This window comes from Falco peregrinus, chromosome 8, assembly GCF_023634155.1.
Source record: "Falco peregrinus isolate bFalPer1 chromosome 8, bFalPer1.pri, whole genome shotgun sequence".
NCBI lineage: Eukaryota > Metazoa > Chordata > Aves > Falconiformes > Falconidae > Falco > Falco peregrinus.
Genome location: NC_073728.1, coordinates 45724102 through 45738309, shown reverse-complemented (window position 1 = coordinate 45738309; position 14208 = coordinate 45724102). Strand labels below are relative to the sequence as shown.

At 57.0% G+C, this 14208-nt stretch overlaps 1 protein-coding gene across 7 annotated transcripts; it reads right to left on the bottom strand.

Annotated features, from left to right (window-relative positions):
- Positions 1-24: 24 nt before the first annotated feature.
- On the bottom strand, positions 25-14028 carry RELL2 (RELT like 2). 7 transcript variants are annotated; one of them, XR_008748509.1, is made up of 9 exons: positions 13262-14028; positions 12165-12381; positions 8812-9025; positions 7065-7130; positions 6923-6989; positions 6419-6607; positions 2869-3436; positions 532-1090; positions 25-296 (listed from the first exon to the last, which is right to left on the bottom strand). XR_008748509.1 is itself a non-coding variant. In XM_013295237.3 (9 exons), the coding sequence occupies exons 2-8, from the start codon at positions 12210-12212 to the stop codon at positions 1049-1051; spliced, it is 1194 nt and encodes a 397-aa protein (XP_013150691.2). In that variant the 5' UTR covers positions 12213-12381; positions 13262-14028; the 3' UTR covers positions 25-734; position 1048. The 7 variants fall into 7 exon arrangements, 6 of the variants coding, with proteins under 6 accessions (XP_013150691.2, XP_055668727.1, XP_055668728.1 ...); XM_013295237.3 differs by having other exon boundaries at positions 25-734; positions 1048-1090; XM_055812752.1 differs by having other exon boundaries at positions 25-1090.
- Between the last annotated feature and the right edge of the window lie 180 nt (positions 14029-14208).

The following is a 14208-nucleotide window of genomic DNA, read 5'->3' as shown; positions in this document are numbered from 1 at the left end:
TGTGCCCCAATAAAGCCAGTTGACTGCCAAGGGGTTCAGCAGCTTTAATGGTTTTAGCTCGTCTATGTACAGTGCAGTTACACACCAAAGCTCGCCGCGGGCACCAGGGCTGCCCGCTGCCTGGCCGGGGTGTGATCCTGCCCCCAGGGCCAGGCTCTGGCCCCTCTTGTGCCGGGACAGGGCTGGAAGCTCCTCTCTCCGCCAGCATCTCCCAGGGACCTGCAGGGTCCCTCGCCGGTGCAGGATTTGTGCCTGTGACCGCTCTGCGTGGCAGGGGTGCCCAGGGGGGCTTTGCTCTGCAGTGAACGTGCCAGGTGGGTGGGGGGTGCTGCCCCCCACCCTGGGGGGGCTTGAGCCACTGCCTCCATCCCTGGCCCTTGTTGCAGCCCCCTCTGATGCATCCTTCCCCCAGTGCTGGGGGGCTGCAGGGGCCAGATGGGCAGCAGGGACTGGCTGCTGTCCTGCCCCTGCCAGGCCTGAGGGTCCCCTGGGGGGTCTCCAGGGTGGGTGCAGTGGGTGGGAGTTGGGTACCTATTGCCAATGGGATGAGGTCTGGCGCCGAGTGTAGTTGTCTGTAACGTTGGCGCGTCCCTCCGGCCATGCCAAGCGCGTAGCTGCCCACCCGGGGCCGGGGCCGGCTGCCCTGCAGTCCCCCCACAGCAGAGCCCCCAGCCCAGCGTGGGGGCCGGGGCTGCACGCCTCCCATCCACACTCCAGCCGGGAGCGGAGAGGAGCTGCGGGGAGAGGGGTAGGATGGGGCTTGTCCCCATGGCTGTGGCATCCCCTGCCAGCTGCGACTGGACTGTCCTGACCCCGTCCGTGGCTGCCCGGAGCCGGCATGGCTGCCCGTTGGCATCACTGCCTGTGGCTGGGCATGCAGGCAAGAGGACCTGCCCGTGCAGCATGTGGTGCATTGGGAACCGACCCTCCTGGAGAAGGGGTTCACCCTCTCCATCAGCAGGCTGTGACCCACCAGGGCAGGGACACTGCCAGGGCCTTCCTATCCCACCCCGGACATTGCCCCAGGGACTGGGGGCAAGCACTCACGTCACACGGTTGCTCCTCGGTCCTGCACCATGGCGCTGGGCTCCTGTGGGATGGAGGAGGGATGTAGATGTCAGTGCCTCCATGGGAGTGGGGTGCTGGGGCAGGGGGCCGGGTCTCCATTAGCCACAGCAGTGACCCATGGGACAGTGGGAAGAACCCTGCTGAGGCTAACAGCCCTTGTGGTGGCCTGGGCTGGGACCTAAGGGATGAGGGAGTGTCCGAGTGGTGCCAGGGCTTGGTGACTAATGTCCCAGTCAGGTCCTGTCACCATTCTGGGACCCTGTGCCCTGGAGCACCCCAAAGCCTGGTGCAGGATCCAAGGCAAGTGTCTAGTGCCACAGAGGGGACAGACAAAGAGAAGAAAAATTGCCATGTCCCTGGTTCACCCTGCACATAACTGTGCCCCCGTCATCAGAGGGTCCACAGTCATTGCTCAAGGCATAGTGGGCCATGGGAGGAAGGAGGACCTGTAGCCACCTCTCCAGGTCTCTGAAGAAGGGCTACAGCCCATCAGCTCTGTCCTGCGTGGCTGCCTTGGGCTGCTCTTCACAAAGCAGCTCAAACTTTCCAGCCCGGCCACCAGAAAGCAAAGAAGGGAAACAATAAACACAATGGGTTCCTGCTTTTTTCTTAGCCTGTGTTCAGCGAGGCACCTTTCCCCAGGCTGACCCACTCCTGCCCTATCCCATCTCTCTGCCAAGGGCTCCTGGCATGTGCCACACACAGCCCATGGAGCTCCAGCAGAGCCAGCCCCAGGGAATGTCCCCGGCTTTGTAGCACACCAAGATATTTGCTCAGATGGTTTGCTTCCTTTTTCTTCTAAAGGCTTTGCCATGTGTGCCCCAGTGCTGGTTTTGTGAGACGAGCCAAGGCCAGCTCTGGGGGCTGCTCGATGCAGGCAGCTTTAGTAGGGTGAGATCACACCAGGTGCCTTACCCCAGCCCCCTTCCATGAAAAGCATCTTTCCCCAACTGCAGAAGCACATGTGAGTGCACGAGTGAGTGAACATGTTGCTTTCCTGCTACCACCACCAACAGCCTAATTTGCTGCCCTGGAGCTCTCTAGCACCTCCAGCAAGGTGATCAGGTGAGAAGGCTGGGAGATACTAGGGTGCTGGGAGCTCCAGCCAGGGTGGGCTGTCCTCCTCTATGAGCATATCTACAACCAGCCCCTCTGGAGCAGGGAAGAACAACCAAGAAATGACCAGCTGGCTTCACCATTTCCTAGACATCAAGTCAAGAAAGGCTCCTGAAGACATCTGGCCCTGCCTGTACGTTGCTGGCCATGTTGAGCCCCCAGCTCGGGCAGTGAGGCTACAGTTTTGGAGAGACCAAGCTACGCGCAGCAGCAGAGCTCCCCCTGCTCTGATCAGAGAGAAGAAAGTCAAGAAGAAGTGATCCTGAAGTGGTCCCTAAAAAGCCCAGCCACAAAGGAAAACGCACTCCTTGCCCAAGGGCCAGCTGGCAGCAGGTCTGCAGGATCTCCCGTGCAAGTCAACCAGTGACCTGCCTTTTTCCCCTGCAGTGCGGGTACTGGCAGGGTAGGAACTGTCACTGTGCCTCTGTGTGCCCCAGACATGAGAAAACGATGGGAAAATGCAATCAAAAAAGATAAGCAGAAACAGGGGGGACAGGATAGGGCAGGTCCCATGTCAGCCAGCCTGGCGCAGGCCTCAGCTTGCCTGTCCCCACTGCACAGCTCACACCACCACGCTTGGGCTGGTTGATCTTGTCAGCAGCAGGACTTGGGGTGCTGTGTCACAGCCCTTCAAACCCTGGAGCCCAGGGGACCACATGGGGACAAGGAAGAGAAGAAACCTACCTGCTGCCCCATGTCCTCCATTCCAGGCTGTTTTCTGCTGCTGTCATCTCTTCCCAACTCATCAGCCTGTTCGTGCAGACTCAGGCTTCCATGAATATCTGACACCTCATCTGCTGACCCCAGTCCGGTCTCCTCCAGGCAGATGCTGGCTCCTTCCTGTGACAGGTCTCCTGGGATGCTGGGACTCGACCCTCCCAGCATCTGACGGCTCAGGAGCTTCCGCTGGCGGCTCGTGCTCCCAGGAGCGGTGCCAGCATCCTGCAGCGAACCTGCCGTGCCAGACCCCTTGCCCCGTCGGCTGTCGCGAGTGCTGGAGCTGACTGGTGTGTTCAGGGCTAGGGTGGTGGAGCGGCTCTGCTCCCCACCTTTGCCACTCTGGGCACCCTTCTGGATGGCTCCATTCTGCAGGCCACCCATGGGGACAGTCCCATTGCGAGCCCGCTCCCGCTGGAGCCGGTCGCTGCTGTGCTCCAACTCCTCCGTGCTCAGCTCCCGGCTGCCGTCGGGCAGGGGACCATCTTGTTGCTCGTGGAAAGTGGGTTTCTTCCCAATATGTGTGACACGAAACCTGGAATGGGGACAGGACAGATCAAAATCCTTTCCCTCCTCTACCCGCACTGTATTTCCAGCTTGCCTGCACCTCCAGCTTTGGATCACCCTCCCTTTGTCATCAACTGGTGCTGATCTCCAACCTTTCAGACCCATTCAATACTACTAGCCCCCACTCTAGCCATGTCCCCACTGACTTCAACCCTGGTTTTCCCTTTCATTTTTGGTAAAACAAGTAGAGAAGGATAAAAAAGTCAATCCAGATCTTGGCTGGTACAGACCCTGCCAGCCTGTCCTCCCTGCCGCAAGATATGTTGCAGCTCCTGGAAATGCTCCAAGATGCAACCTGGGTGAACAGAAGCTGGTATAGAAACTCAGGTGTTGGTTCAGAAGATGAAATGCAAACCATCTAAGCCTGGTGAGGAAGGGATGGCCAGGCAGAGCTGTGTGGATGTTGCACCCATTGACTGACTGCCATCAGGGGAACAAATGCCAGAGTTTTCAGCAGACAGAGCACCCTAAGTGAGGGCACGGACAGGGTTGCGGCAGTTTGGGTAAGGGGATCAAAGGTGGGAGGAGTTGTTTGGCTAAAATCTGCCAAAGCATATTTTGCACTGTCCCCTGGAGTGATGAATGATACCTAGGTGGTTCACCAAGGCTTCGTCATGTACCAGGTAACAGCTCAGTTCTCCAGGGCAGGCAGGAGAACAGCTGAAGAATTTGGTCTGACACCCTCAAAGGCTGCATTTACAATCAGAGGTGATGCACATGGGGAGGAGAAGTTAGGGATCTGCCACAGCTTCAGAATTTGTGAGGGGTAACGCATAGGCAAAGCCTAAAAGCCTGAATTGCAAGCAAGCTGGTTGTGACTAACACTGCGACGCTTCTTCATAAGAAATGCAAGCCACTGCTGGACCAGCAGGTAGGAAATCTCCTCCACAGTGATCTGGTGTCCACCAGACAAAGAACATTGATCCCACCACAGAAACCTCGTGCAGCCCATGACTCACCCAGCAGCTGCTCTCCCTGCACTTGAATCACATGGGAAGACGCTGCAGATGGCCCTGGCTCTGCTGACGTTCAGCTGCGAGTCAGCATCAAGGCAAAATACAATTTCAGCAGCAAAGCACTGCTGGGGTTGAAAGAACAAGACCCAAAGGTGAAGCACATGGCAGTACAGCCATTCTGAAGGAAGAAGCTCAGAAGAAAGGTCCAACAGATACCAGATGAGATGCCAGAAGTGAAAGAGACCGCCACCAGACTGAGGACCAGGCGGTCTCAAACCCCTCAGCATTGTTGCTCATGGTTGGAAGGGTCAAGGAGGAGATGCTCCAGCTCTGGACAAGATGTCCACAGGACTACTCGGGTCAGGCCAAGCAGCAGCAAATGTGACCTTTCAGGTCTATCCAGATATTTAGAGACAAGGCACTAGCACTACGATTCAGGAAGACCAAAGAATGTTTCAGTCCCAAAGAGGGACAGGGAGGAAACAAAAATGGCAAGGTCATTTCTTGGTGATGCCATTGAGCAATGTCAGCCTGGAAGAGATTGGGATGGATTCAAAGGAGCAGGCAGGGTTTGAATGGAGGGAGCATGAGGTAATGTAACCAGCCTCTGGACGGTGAGGGGAAAGGCAGAAGAGCACTGACTGCCTGCCTAGACAGCATGGCTGAGGCATTTGATGCAGTAGGACATGACACACTGTGGCTGACTGCACTAAGGACAGAGGGTCAGATGCAGATGCTTTGGCAGATGAGCTCTGCCACAGACAACAACTGGTTTAGGGAAAGCCCTAAGGTAAATGGTAAATCATCCAATAACGTAAGAATACAGATCATATAACCAAGATTACCTCAGAAGTGTAGAATAATTTAGGTGCAAAAAGCCCTCGGGAGGTCTCCAGTCCAACCCTCTGCTTGAGACTGGGCCACTTACCCTCCTCAGTCAGGTGGCCCAGGGCCCTGTCCATTCAGGTTCTGGAAATCTCCAAGGATGAAGATCCCTCCACTCCTCTGGGTCTTGTCCTACTAAGACTCCTAGCTGTGATGGTAGGAGAACCCACAGGCCCTGATGCCCACTCTGGCTCAACATTACCATGAAAGGACCGTCTCTCTAGACCACAACAGGAAACTTCATCAAGGCTTAGGCCCTGAATGAAGACCTGCTTGCAAGATTTGAGCACAGGAGATCTTTGTGTCTTACCAGGGTGGCCATCCAGGGACCAGCAGTTGCTTGTTGTCCTGCCCTGGTCACCACTGCAGTAGGGAGCTGAGCCCTGGAAGACTTTGCCAAAGGTCTAGTGCATGCTAAACCTTGCTGCTGGGGAGTGGGGTAATCTGGGCAAGACTGCAGATTGTACTAAAGGTTACTGACTGTGCAGACACCACAGGAACCTCAGGAAGTTCCTTGAGGTGAGACCAGGTGGGGACTGGAAAAGTATTTGTGGGAGGTATCAGGTACACTCCCCTGTCCTTATATTCCTGCCATGTCATCTAATTACAGTCATCATCATAGGCAACAACCTAGAGGAGCACAGCACTCTTTCATTCTGATGGGTGCTGGCTAGTAACTTGCACTGGGACCTGCTGTCACCTCCTTGCCCTCTCAGTGAGATCCCTAAAACCTGGGGTCACTGCCCTTGTTGAGCAGCAAAAGCCCAGCTTGCAGGCTTTGAAAGGACATAGATTTTGGGCTCTGCCAAGCGCTGAGTCAGCAGGACAACCCAAGCTTGAGTCATCTTCCTGGAGAAGAAGGGAAGCCACCAGTGCATCATGGCCTGCCACATACCAGAGGCATTTCCAGGTGCAAGAGGCACCTGGGTCCCCAAGACTCCCAGCTGCAGAGCTGCTACTGGGGCATCTAAATGGGAAACAGCAAGAGAGTACCTGGTGTGGGGCAAGTGGAGAAGAGGGGGAAAGGAATAGGAAAACCAAGAGGACTTTCCATGATGTTTGCTCCATCAGAACAGGTGGGCCATATCCAGCAAGGCTCATTTAAGTACCTGCCCACTGAGAAGACGGTGGTCTCTCCAGGATGCATTCTGCCTTTGCCATCCTTGGACCGTCCTTGTCGATGCAGCGGATGCCTCTTCCTCTTGCTGCAGTGGATGCAGGGGGCCTGCGTGGAGCCCAGATGCACTGTGTGGTGATGTGGTGGGCCCCCGTCCTGGCTGTTACGGTGGGGACAAAGGCTGCAATAGAAGAAGAACAAGACAGGTTATGTTACCTGGAGAAGACTTCCCAACCTTGGTGTAGCCTCACTGCAGCAAGCCCTGAGAAGCTGCAGCTCTGAAGGGAACCCCCTGTGAGGACAGGAGGAAGAGCTATTCCCCTTAGCAGTGGGGTGCAGCACTTATCACAACCCCTGGGGGAGCAGGACTTCCCACTGGGAAGATGCTTTATAACAAGCTGGAAAGGGGCTGGCTGCAAAGGCTGCAGACCAAGGTGCTACCCAAGGCTTCTTCCTCACTCTGCAGGAGCCACAAGCTAGTATAGGCTTCCCTCACCTGGGCACTGGCACTGGGATGTCCCCTTCATTGTCCCCCAGCATCTCCTTGAGGGCCTCTGCATTTGCTGAAGAGAGGAAAAAGGGAATGCATCAGCCAAAGCAGTCAACATGTCTCCAGACCAGCCCTAGGAAATGCTCACCTTCATTTTGTATGATGCATCTCACAATCTTCTCCACAGTGTCCTCGTTCAGCTCCTCCTCTTCATCTGAAAAGAGAAAACATGGCACTGAAGGCTGGGATTCACTCAGCTCGCCAGTCCTGCCCAGGAGCAGCCACACAGACAGAAAGGTTGGAAAAGCCTCATGTTCCCCATCATGCTGGGAAGACCCTGGGGTACACCAGATCCCTCACCCTGGAAAAGAAATGGCTAAAACGGCATCCATGTGTGCAGGGAGAGAGGGGTTGTGTTGCTCACCCAGAACTGGGGAGCAAAACAGGAAATAAGTGGGAATCAAATCCCAAACAAGTCAAAAGAGGGGGCTCCTCATGGGGACAGTCCAGCCCTGGAGACCCTGGCTGCAGGATGCTGCCAGTGCTAAAAGTCTTTAAGGGTAAACAGGACTAGCTTACAGAAAAAAAAACACTGGAGCCTGTTATATATGGAGCAACCATCTCTGATGGAGAAAGCCCCAAGCTGCACACTGCTAGAAGCTTAAAAGAGTATGCTAGGGAAATGGCTTGGTGTCTGCTCTGTTGTGGTACTCATCCCCAGGATTCATCACAATCTGCTTCTGGCCATTGTTGGAGGCAGGAGGCTTGGCTGGCTGGACCTTCAGCCCAGTCGGCAGTGTTATGTGTTCCTGTGAGCAGGCCAGAGCTGTGGGCTGACAGGTAACAGCCTCAAAGAGCATGATCAACAATTGCCACCATGATCCTGGAAGCCCATGGAGATGTTTCCCTGGGCTGTGGCATCTCCAGAAAGCAAAGCCAATCCTGGAAAGTTCAGACACTGTCTCCAAGTCATTAAAGCCAGAGAAGCATATCCAAGGACACCTGGAAGCTTCTGCTGCATCCATGGGTGAGCTGGAGGAGCCATGTTTCCCTGCTGTGCATGAGCAGTGGCAGCAGGAGATGCTGATCCTCCTGAGCACTGCTCACAGCACAGGGAAGCTGGAGGAGTTGCATAGTGCCATTTGGCTGTTTTCAGTTAAGAAAGCAGCTGGAGGAATGTGTCTTCTTGATTTCAGGAGAGACTCATGAAACCACCAAAAGACAGAGCTTGCTTGGACCAGGCTCTAGCTTGCACCCACAACTGATGCTGCTGTGACTCCCAATCCAAGTACCCAAGAGTGATTTTGGATGGCCTGAAGTGATGGATAAAAACCCTAGAGGTCCCCTTCAAACAGGGGGCACGGATCCCCAGGAAACACCCCTATTCCTCTGGCCTGCAGGAACACAACCGGGACTAGAAGAGGGCATGACCGATAGCAACGACCATACTGACTCCATGCCGGACCCCTAATGCCAAAGGGGCAGAGGAACAGCTTGTGCCTTGGCTGGGGCATGCTTCCTTTGTAGGGAACATGGGTTATAATTCAGGCGCTGGGGATTCAGCAGGTCCTGGTGGTTCATCAGAATTACCTTTTGGGGAAAGCACAGCTTTGGGGAGCGCCAGATGCTGGTTCCCACCTCCCTGACACTACCAGCCTTCACCAGCCTGTGGAGGCAGCAGACCAGAGGGCTCTCCAAGCCACATGCTCCCAATCCCCAGGGAACACTGTGCTGCTTTTGCCACCCCATCCTTTTTTCCCAGCACAGCAGCATGTGATGGGTAACTCTCCCAGCCCCAGCCCACATCCCAGAAGCATGTTTAAGGGGCATTGATCTACACCAGGCAAGAGGCAGCACCTGAGCCCCCAATGAGCCCCCAGCACCCCAGCACTCACTGGCCTGGAGCTCCGCCAGCACGTCTTTGTTATCTGGGTCAAGCTCATCCCGGAAAGTCCGACACCGGTAACCCTTCTTCTTCAAGACATGGCAGATCAGGAAACCCACCAGGCCCATGATGAAGAACACAAGGACGAGGAGGAAGACCATAGACAGGCTGTGCTGGGGGTCTGACTCCCCATCATCGGTGCTGTTCTGGTCTGACATGCGGATCTAGGAGAAGGGGGAAGGCAGCTCAGAGACCCCAGTGATCACCCCCCACCAGGCTCCCTGTGTCCATCCTCCTCTTCTGTCCACCCTGGGCAAGAGCCAGCTTTCAGCTTGGGGTGGGCTGCCAAGGGCTCATCTTTTGCCCCACAAGGTCTGGCATGGTGGGGGGCCCCCACGGAGGAGCGGGCAGGCTGGAGGTGGCTCGGCACAGTCTCCCAAGGACACTGCTGCCCCGCAGACACCCAGCAAGAGGCATCCCAAGGGCAGCGGTTGCAGCATCCCCGCAGGCCTGCCCGGCCCCAGGCTGTGGTACTTCCCAGTCCCTTGCAGGCAGCATCCCAAGGGCACCGGTCCCCCGGCCTCCGCCAGGCTCTGCGGCGGGCGGCATCACCCCGCTCGCCCTTGCAGGAGGATGAGCATCCTCGCAGCGCCGACCCGCTCCCCCCACATCCCTCGCTACTCACGGCCGAGGGCCTCCGCCGGCAGAGGCAAAGGCAGAGCCGGCAGGAGCCGCGGCAGCCGCTCTGGCGGAGGGCCGAGCCGGCCGGCGGCTCCCGCACCGGCCGCCCGCAGAACCGAGCGCTCTCCCTCCGACCTGGCTTCCCTGAGCTTTCCCGTCTCCCTTCCCCGGGGCTCAGGGCTCGGCCGCCCGCTCGCCGGCTCCGCTTCCCGGCGCAGGCAGGGTCTCCCCCGGCTGTCCCCTGTCCCTGCTGCTGCAGCAGTACCTGGGCCTGCGGTCCTCCGCAGCGCTCTCCTCTTCACCTTCACCTGCCTCCTAGCAACCCCGCATCCCCGCGGCTGGGGACGGCGGCGAGCATCCTCTGCCCCCCCGGCTCCCGGCTGCCTTCTTTCCTCGGGCAGCAGCCAAGCCGCTTCTAGCTGCCGCGGCAGCCTGCCGCTGTCTGCCAGCAAGAGCACCCGCCTGTCCCGATCCCGGAAAAATCTCTCCGAAGCTGTTTCAGTGGATGAAGGTGCAGAGGGAACCTCAGGGAAATGCCGGCAGCTGCAGCAGGAGCAAACCGGAGTGCCGTGCCGCTCGGGGAAGCCGGTGCTGGCAAGCTGCTGCCCGCCCCGGGGTGAATAACCTCACCTGCACGCAAGGCAGCCCTGACTTCCCCCGGCACCCTCCTTCCCAAAGCTGTCGGCAATTTTTAGAGCACTGAGCCGTGGCGATGGGAGGGCAGAGGGGTGGAAGTGGGTCTCAGCAAGACCAGGACCAGTCCAGTACCAGCGTGCAGGGGGAGAGGGGTGCAGATAGCTGCACCATGCTCACAGCACCGAACCGAGGAGGTGGAAAAGGAGCCCCCCCAGCCCAGCACCCTGCACCAGACCAACTGGCCTTCCTAAAAAAGGCACGGCTAAGCCATTTGAAATCTCCAGCTGCAGTGGTCCCATGACCTCCTCCTCCATCTCCATCACATTGTCCTCACTCTGGGAGGCTTCACCCAATTCTCCTTTGCTACTGCAAATTAGCCTTGCTCCTCTCTGTCTTTCACCCACCTGCCAGTTCTCCATTCAGACCCTGAGAAGCACAGGCAACCCCTGAAATCCCTTCCATCCCATCTCTACTGAACTAAGTGTCTATCTGTATACACATTTATTTGTGGGAATTATTATGCCACCACACTCTGTGTTGCCTTGAGGCAACCTGCAACTTCTCCAGGCTTTCAGCTATGTGATGATGAGGGCTCCTGTCCCTCTCTACAACTGACCAGGAGTCAACTCTCAGGAGCCCAGGAGCCTCCTCTATCACCATGACTTCTGTAGGTCACTGCATTGTAGGTGCCACCCATCCATTTGCTGTCCTGGCAGGGAGACAGGCCCTAAGATGGACCATCTATGGCAAGAAAAGACCACAGGCAGTAAGACTTATTCCTTCTACCATGCATTGCTAGGGTCACAGGAGAGAAGACGTTTCCTGATGTTGGACCAACAAGCTGTGAGTCTCTGTTAATCAAGACCTTAAAGGTGGCTTACTTCCTGTCCTTGTTTCTTCAAAGAGGGGGACCTCACAGGTCTGGGTTTATGCAGAGCCCTGAGGGGATGCAGTCATGGTGCCCTTATTTCCATTTTCCTCAAGCCCACGCAAGCTACCCTGCACAATGAATTGCTCTTTCTCCTCCCGGGCATTGCCACCCACCTGATGCATTGCTGCACTCTACCCCCCGCTTCCAGCCTTCAGCTGTGCTGGGTGAAATAAGCCCAAGTTTCTCAGCCCTCCCTGCTTTGAGGGAAGATTTCCATTTTCCCACAGCCTCTGGGAATGGGAAAATTCAAAGCATTTCCACAGCCCTGGGGGGCACAGGATGGTGCAGCAGCCCACCTGGGCACAAATTCTGGCTTCTGCGGGATGAACCAGGACAAGGAGGGGGCTCTGCTACCATCAAACTGCTCCTGCCTGGTTCTGCAGCTGGGCTACCCCTGCCAGGAGTGTTTCCCTTCCTGATGCTCCCCTCCAGGCACTGTGTGCCCCCAGCCTCCACGCTGCTTCCACCACCCCAGCCTCAGCATCCCTCCAGGATGCTCAGTCCTTGTCCTACTATGGGACCCTGTTAGCACTTCAATGGCCAGAACATGAGCCTTGTCCCATGCAGCACCTCGGAGGTGACCCAAAAAAGACACCATGGCTCCTCTCTGCCCAAGACCAGTCAGCATGGCAGACATGAATCCAGCACGGCAGACATGAATCCACACAGCTGAGCTCTTCGTTCCAAACAGTCTGGCCATGTCCACCCTGGCCAGTGGGGATGGTCCCTGCATGGGACTAAGCCCCACACCATGCCAGGGAGATGTGAACGTAGCTGTGGACAGGATACTAATGGCATGTCCAGAGGCTGGGCTCTGCTTCCTCTGTCCCCTCCTGACCCCATCCTGTGTGACCCCACCAGCCAAGGCGACACAATGCCCTGCCCTTCCTCCCTAGATCACCCACTCGGGGCTCCCTGGTGGGTGCAGGTGTGAATTGTGGGCATCCTTGGAGGCTCCAGTCCCTCTCATGGAAGCCCTTAAATTTTAAGCCACCGGGTCAAGAGGTGGCTGGGAAGGGAGGGGACAGAGCAAGTGAAGAGAAGGTGGAGGGACAGAACCATCCCCATCACCCTGTCCTGCAGCTAGCTCCAGTCCCAGCGCGTCGCCACGTTACCTCTCGTTCGCTGTCCCACACCTCCTCCGCAGCCATCACGACAGACATCACCCCGCAAACAATGCAAATGTGCCCGCTCAGGGGATCGTCCGCCCCGGCACTGCTGGTTGTCCACGTGGCAGCTAAACAGGCCAGATCGCCCAGCTCTGGCAGTCCTGCAGGCAGGCTCCTCCTGGAGTCTCCGTTACAAGGTTCAGCCCAGAAACTGCCATCATCTCTGAAAAAGGTTACATCCCATCGTGTCAAACATCTTCCTGAATCTTAATCCCTTATTTAAGTTTTTCAAACATCCCCAGCAAGCTAATGGCCTTTAAACCACAGTGTGTTTTTGCTCTCTGAGCACAAAAAGCATCTAAAAATATCCTCCAATGCTTGCTTTGCACCACTCAAAGACCCATGAAGATGCCTGGAGCAATGACCAGCTTCTAGAAACAAGTTCAGCCAGCAAAGCAATCCCTGCTGGAAGCAGGGATGTGCTTCTCCCCTCCTCACCCTTTTCCCCCAGCCAGGCGGCTCAGCCGTGCCTCTCGGGCAGCTCGGTGGCCCTGGCCAGACACTATCTGGTGGCAGCACCTTGCGGAGCAGCAACCCAGCTATCGTCATGCGGAGTGAGCAGCCCCTGCCAAGACGTCAGCACACTCCACACGTTTGATGCTACACCCTTGTTGTTCAGCATGTTTAATGCCTGTTTAAGATGGTGGGTGCTGGGCTCAGTGTTCACTGTGCTGGGGATGGCTCTGAGTGTCCCCCACCACAGCTGTGGCCAGAGGGTCCCCATTTCCCCTGGGGCATCCTTGCTCCATGCTCTGGAGCCAGCATGCTGAAGGGGAACACTCATGAGGAGCAGTGCTGAGGCAGCACCATCCCTGCAGTAAGTGGCAGAGCCAGCCAGAACCATCATTTAATAATCCCATGATTTAATTGCACCTTGACGCTAGTTCTCAGGCCTGCTTGCAGCCAGCACAGCACCCGAAGTCCCACGCTGTCATGCCGTCACCTTGCTGCCCTGTTAGCCCCATCCCACGCACCCTGGGACGTGCATGCATAGATCTCCCCTTGCTGCGCACCGAAGGGGTTCCCTCCCGCACATTGATTACCCAGCATCAAAATCCTGTTGCTGAGGAGCTGGGGAACATCCTGGTGCCGATCTGCCGTGGTATCCATCCTTAGCCAGCTCTTGGCGTGCCCCCTGGGGGTCCTTGCCCTTTGCCAGCTGCTCTCTGAGACCGCGTTTTATTGCCGGTGCTCTGGGCTGCCTGCCTCCAGCGCAGCATCCTTTGCCCCCAACCTCCTGCCCGCAGGAAGTGACCAAGCAGGAGAGCGTCAAGACCAAGTCCTTGCCATGCCCCGATTTTGGCTAATTTGTTTTCCAAGCCTTAGGGCAAGACTACCTGCTCCTTTCATCCTTTCTGCTTTCCAGCCCACAGGGAACGGATCTTTGCTGCCGGTGTCCCTGTCCCTCGCTGGGGCCTCACCCAGAGGTTCAGGATTTTTTCCCCTGTTCCGCAGGCTGCTTTTCCATACACAGCAATTTTCCAGCCGGCTTTTGTCCTCTGCCAGCCTGGCGGTGCCTCCCTGTCCCTGCTCCCTGCCAACCCCGGCAGGGTATTTTCAAAGGCTGCCAGCAGTGGGGAGGATCTGCACCCTAGCAGGGTGCGACCTGGGAGGGCTGCTTGGCCGGGTGACAGCTGGCAGTGGCAGTTCCCATTCCTCACAGCTTGAGGGGCTGCTCCCCAGAAGATGTGTCCCAGCAAGGCGTGGGTGCCCTGTGGGAACCCCACTGCCCCATCCCCTGTGCCCTCGGCCAGTAGACTGCAGCAGCTGGGGGAACACTGGAGGAGGCTGGGGCTGACTTGGGGGAAAAGTGGGGGTAAGTGGGGGTAGCTGGTGAGCAGCTGTAGAGTTAAGTTACAGGAGAGAATCCAGTGGGCAACTGGGAGTAACCGGGAGGCAGCTGGGGGTGACTGGGGGAAGCTGGAGCTGCTTGGGAGGCAAGTGGGTGTAACTGGTGAGCAGCTGGGGGTGCCTGGGGGCAGCTGGGGAT

Bases quoted from the DNA above. Each gene is read 5' to 3' on its own strand.
- RELL2 (XM_055812752.1), bottom strand. From the start codon at position 12,212: ATGTCTGTCGTGATGGCTGCGGAGGAGGTGTGGGACAGCGAACGAGAG. The intron at 7,131-8,811 runs GTGAGTGCTGGG...TTCTCTTTTCAG, and splicing joins GCTGGCGGAGCTCCAGGCCA to ATGAAGAGGAGGAGCTGAAC. The intron at 6,990-7,064 runs GTGAGCATTTCC...TCCTCTCTTCAG, and splicing joins ATGCATCATACAAAATGAAG to CAAATGCAGAGGCCCTCAAG.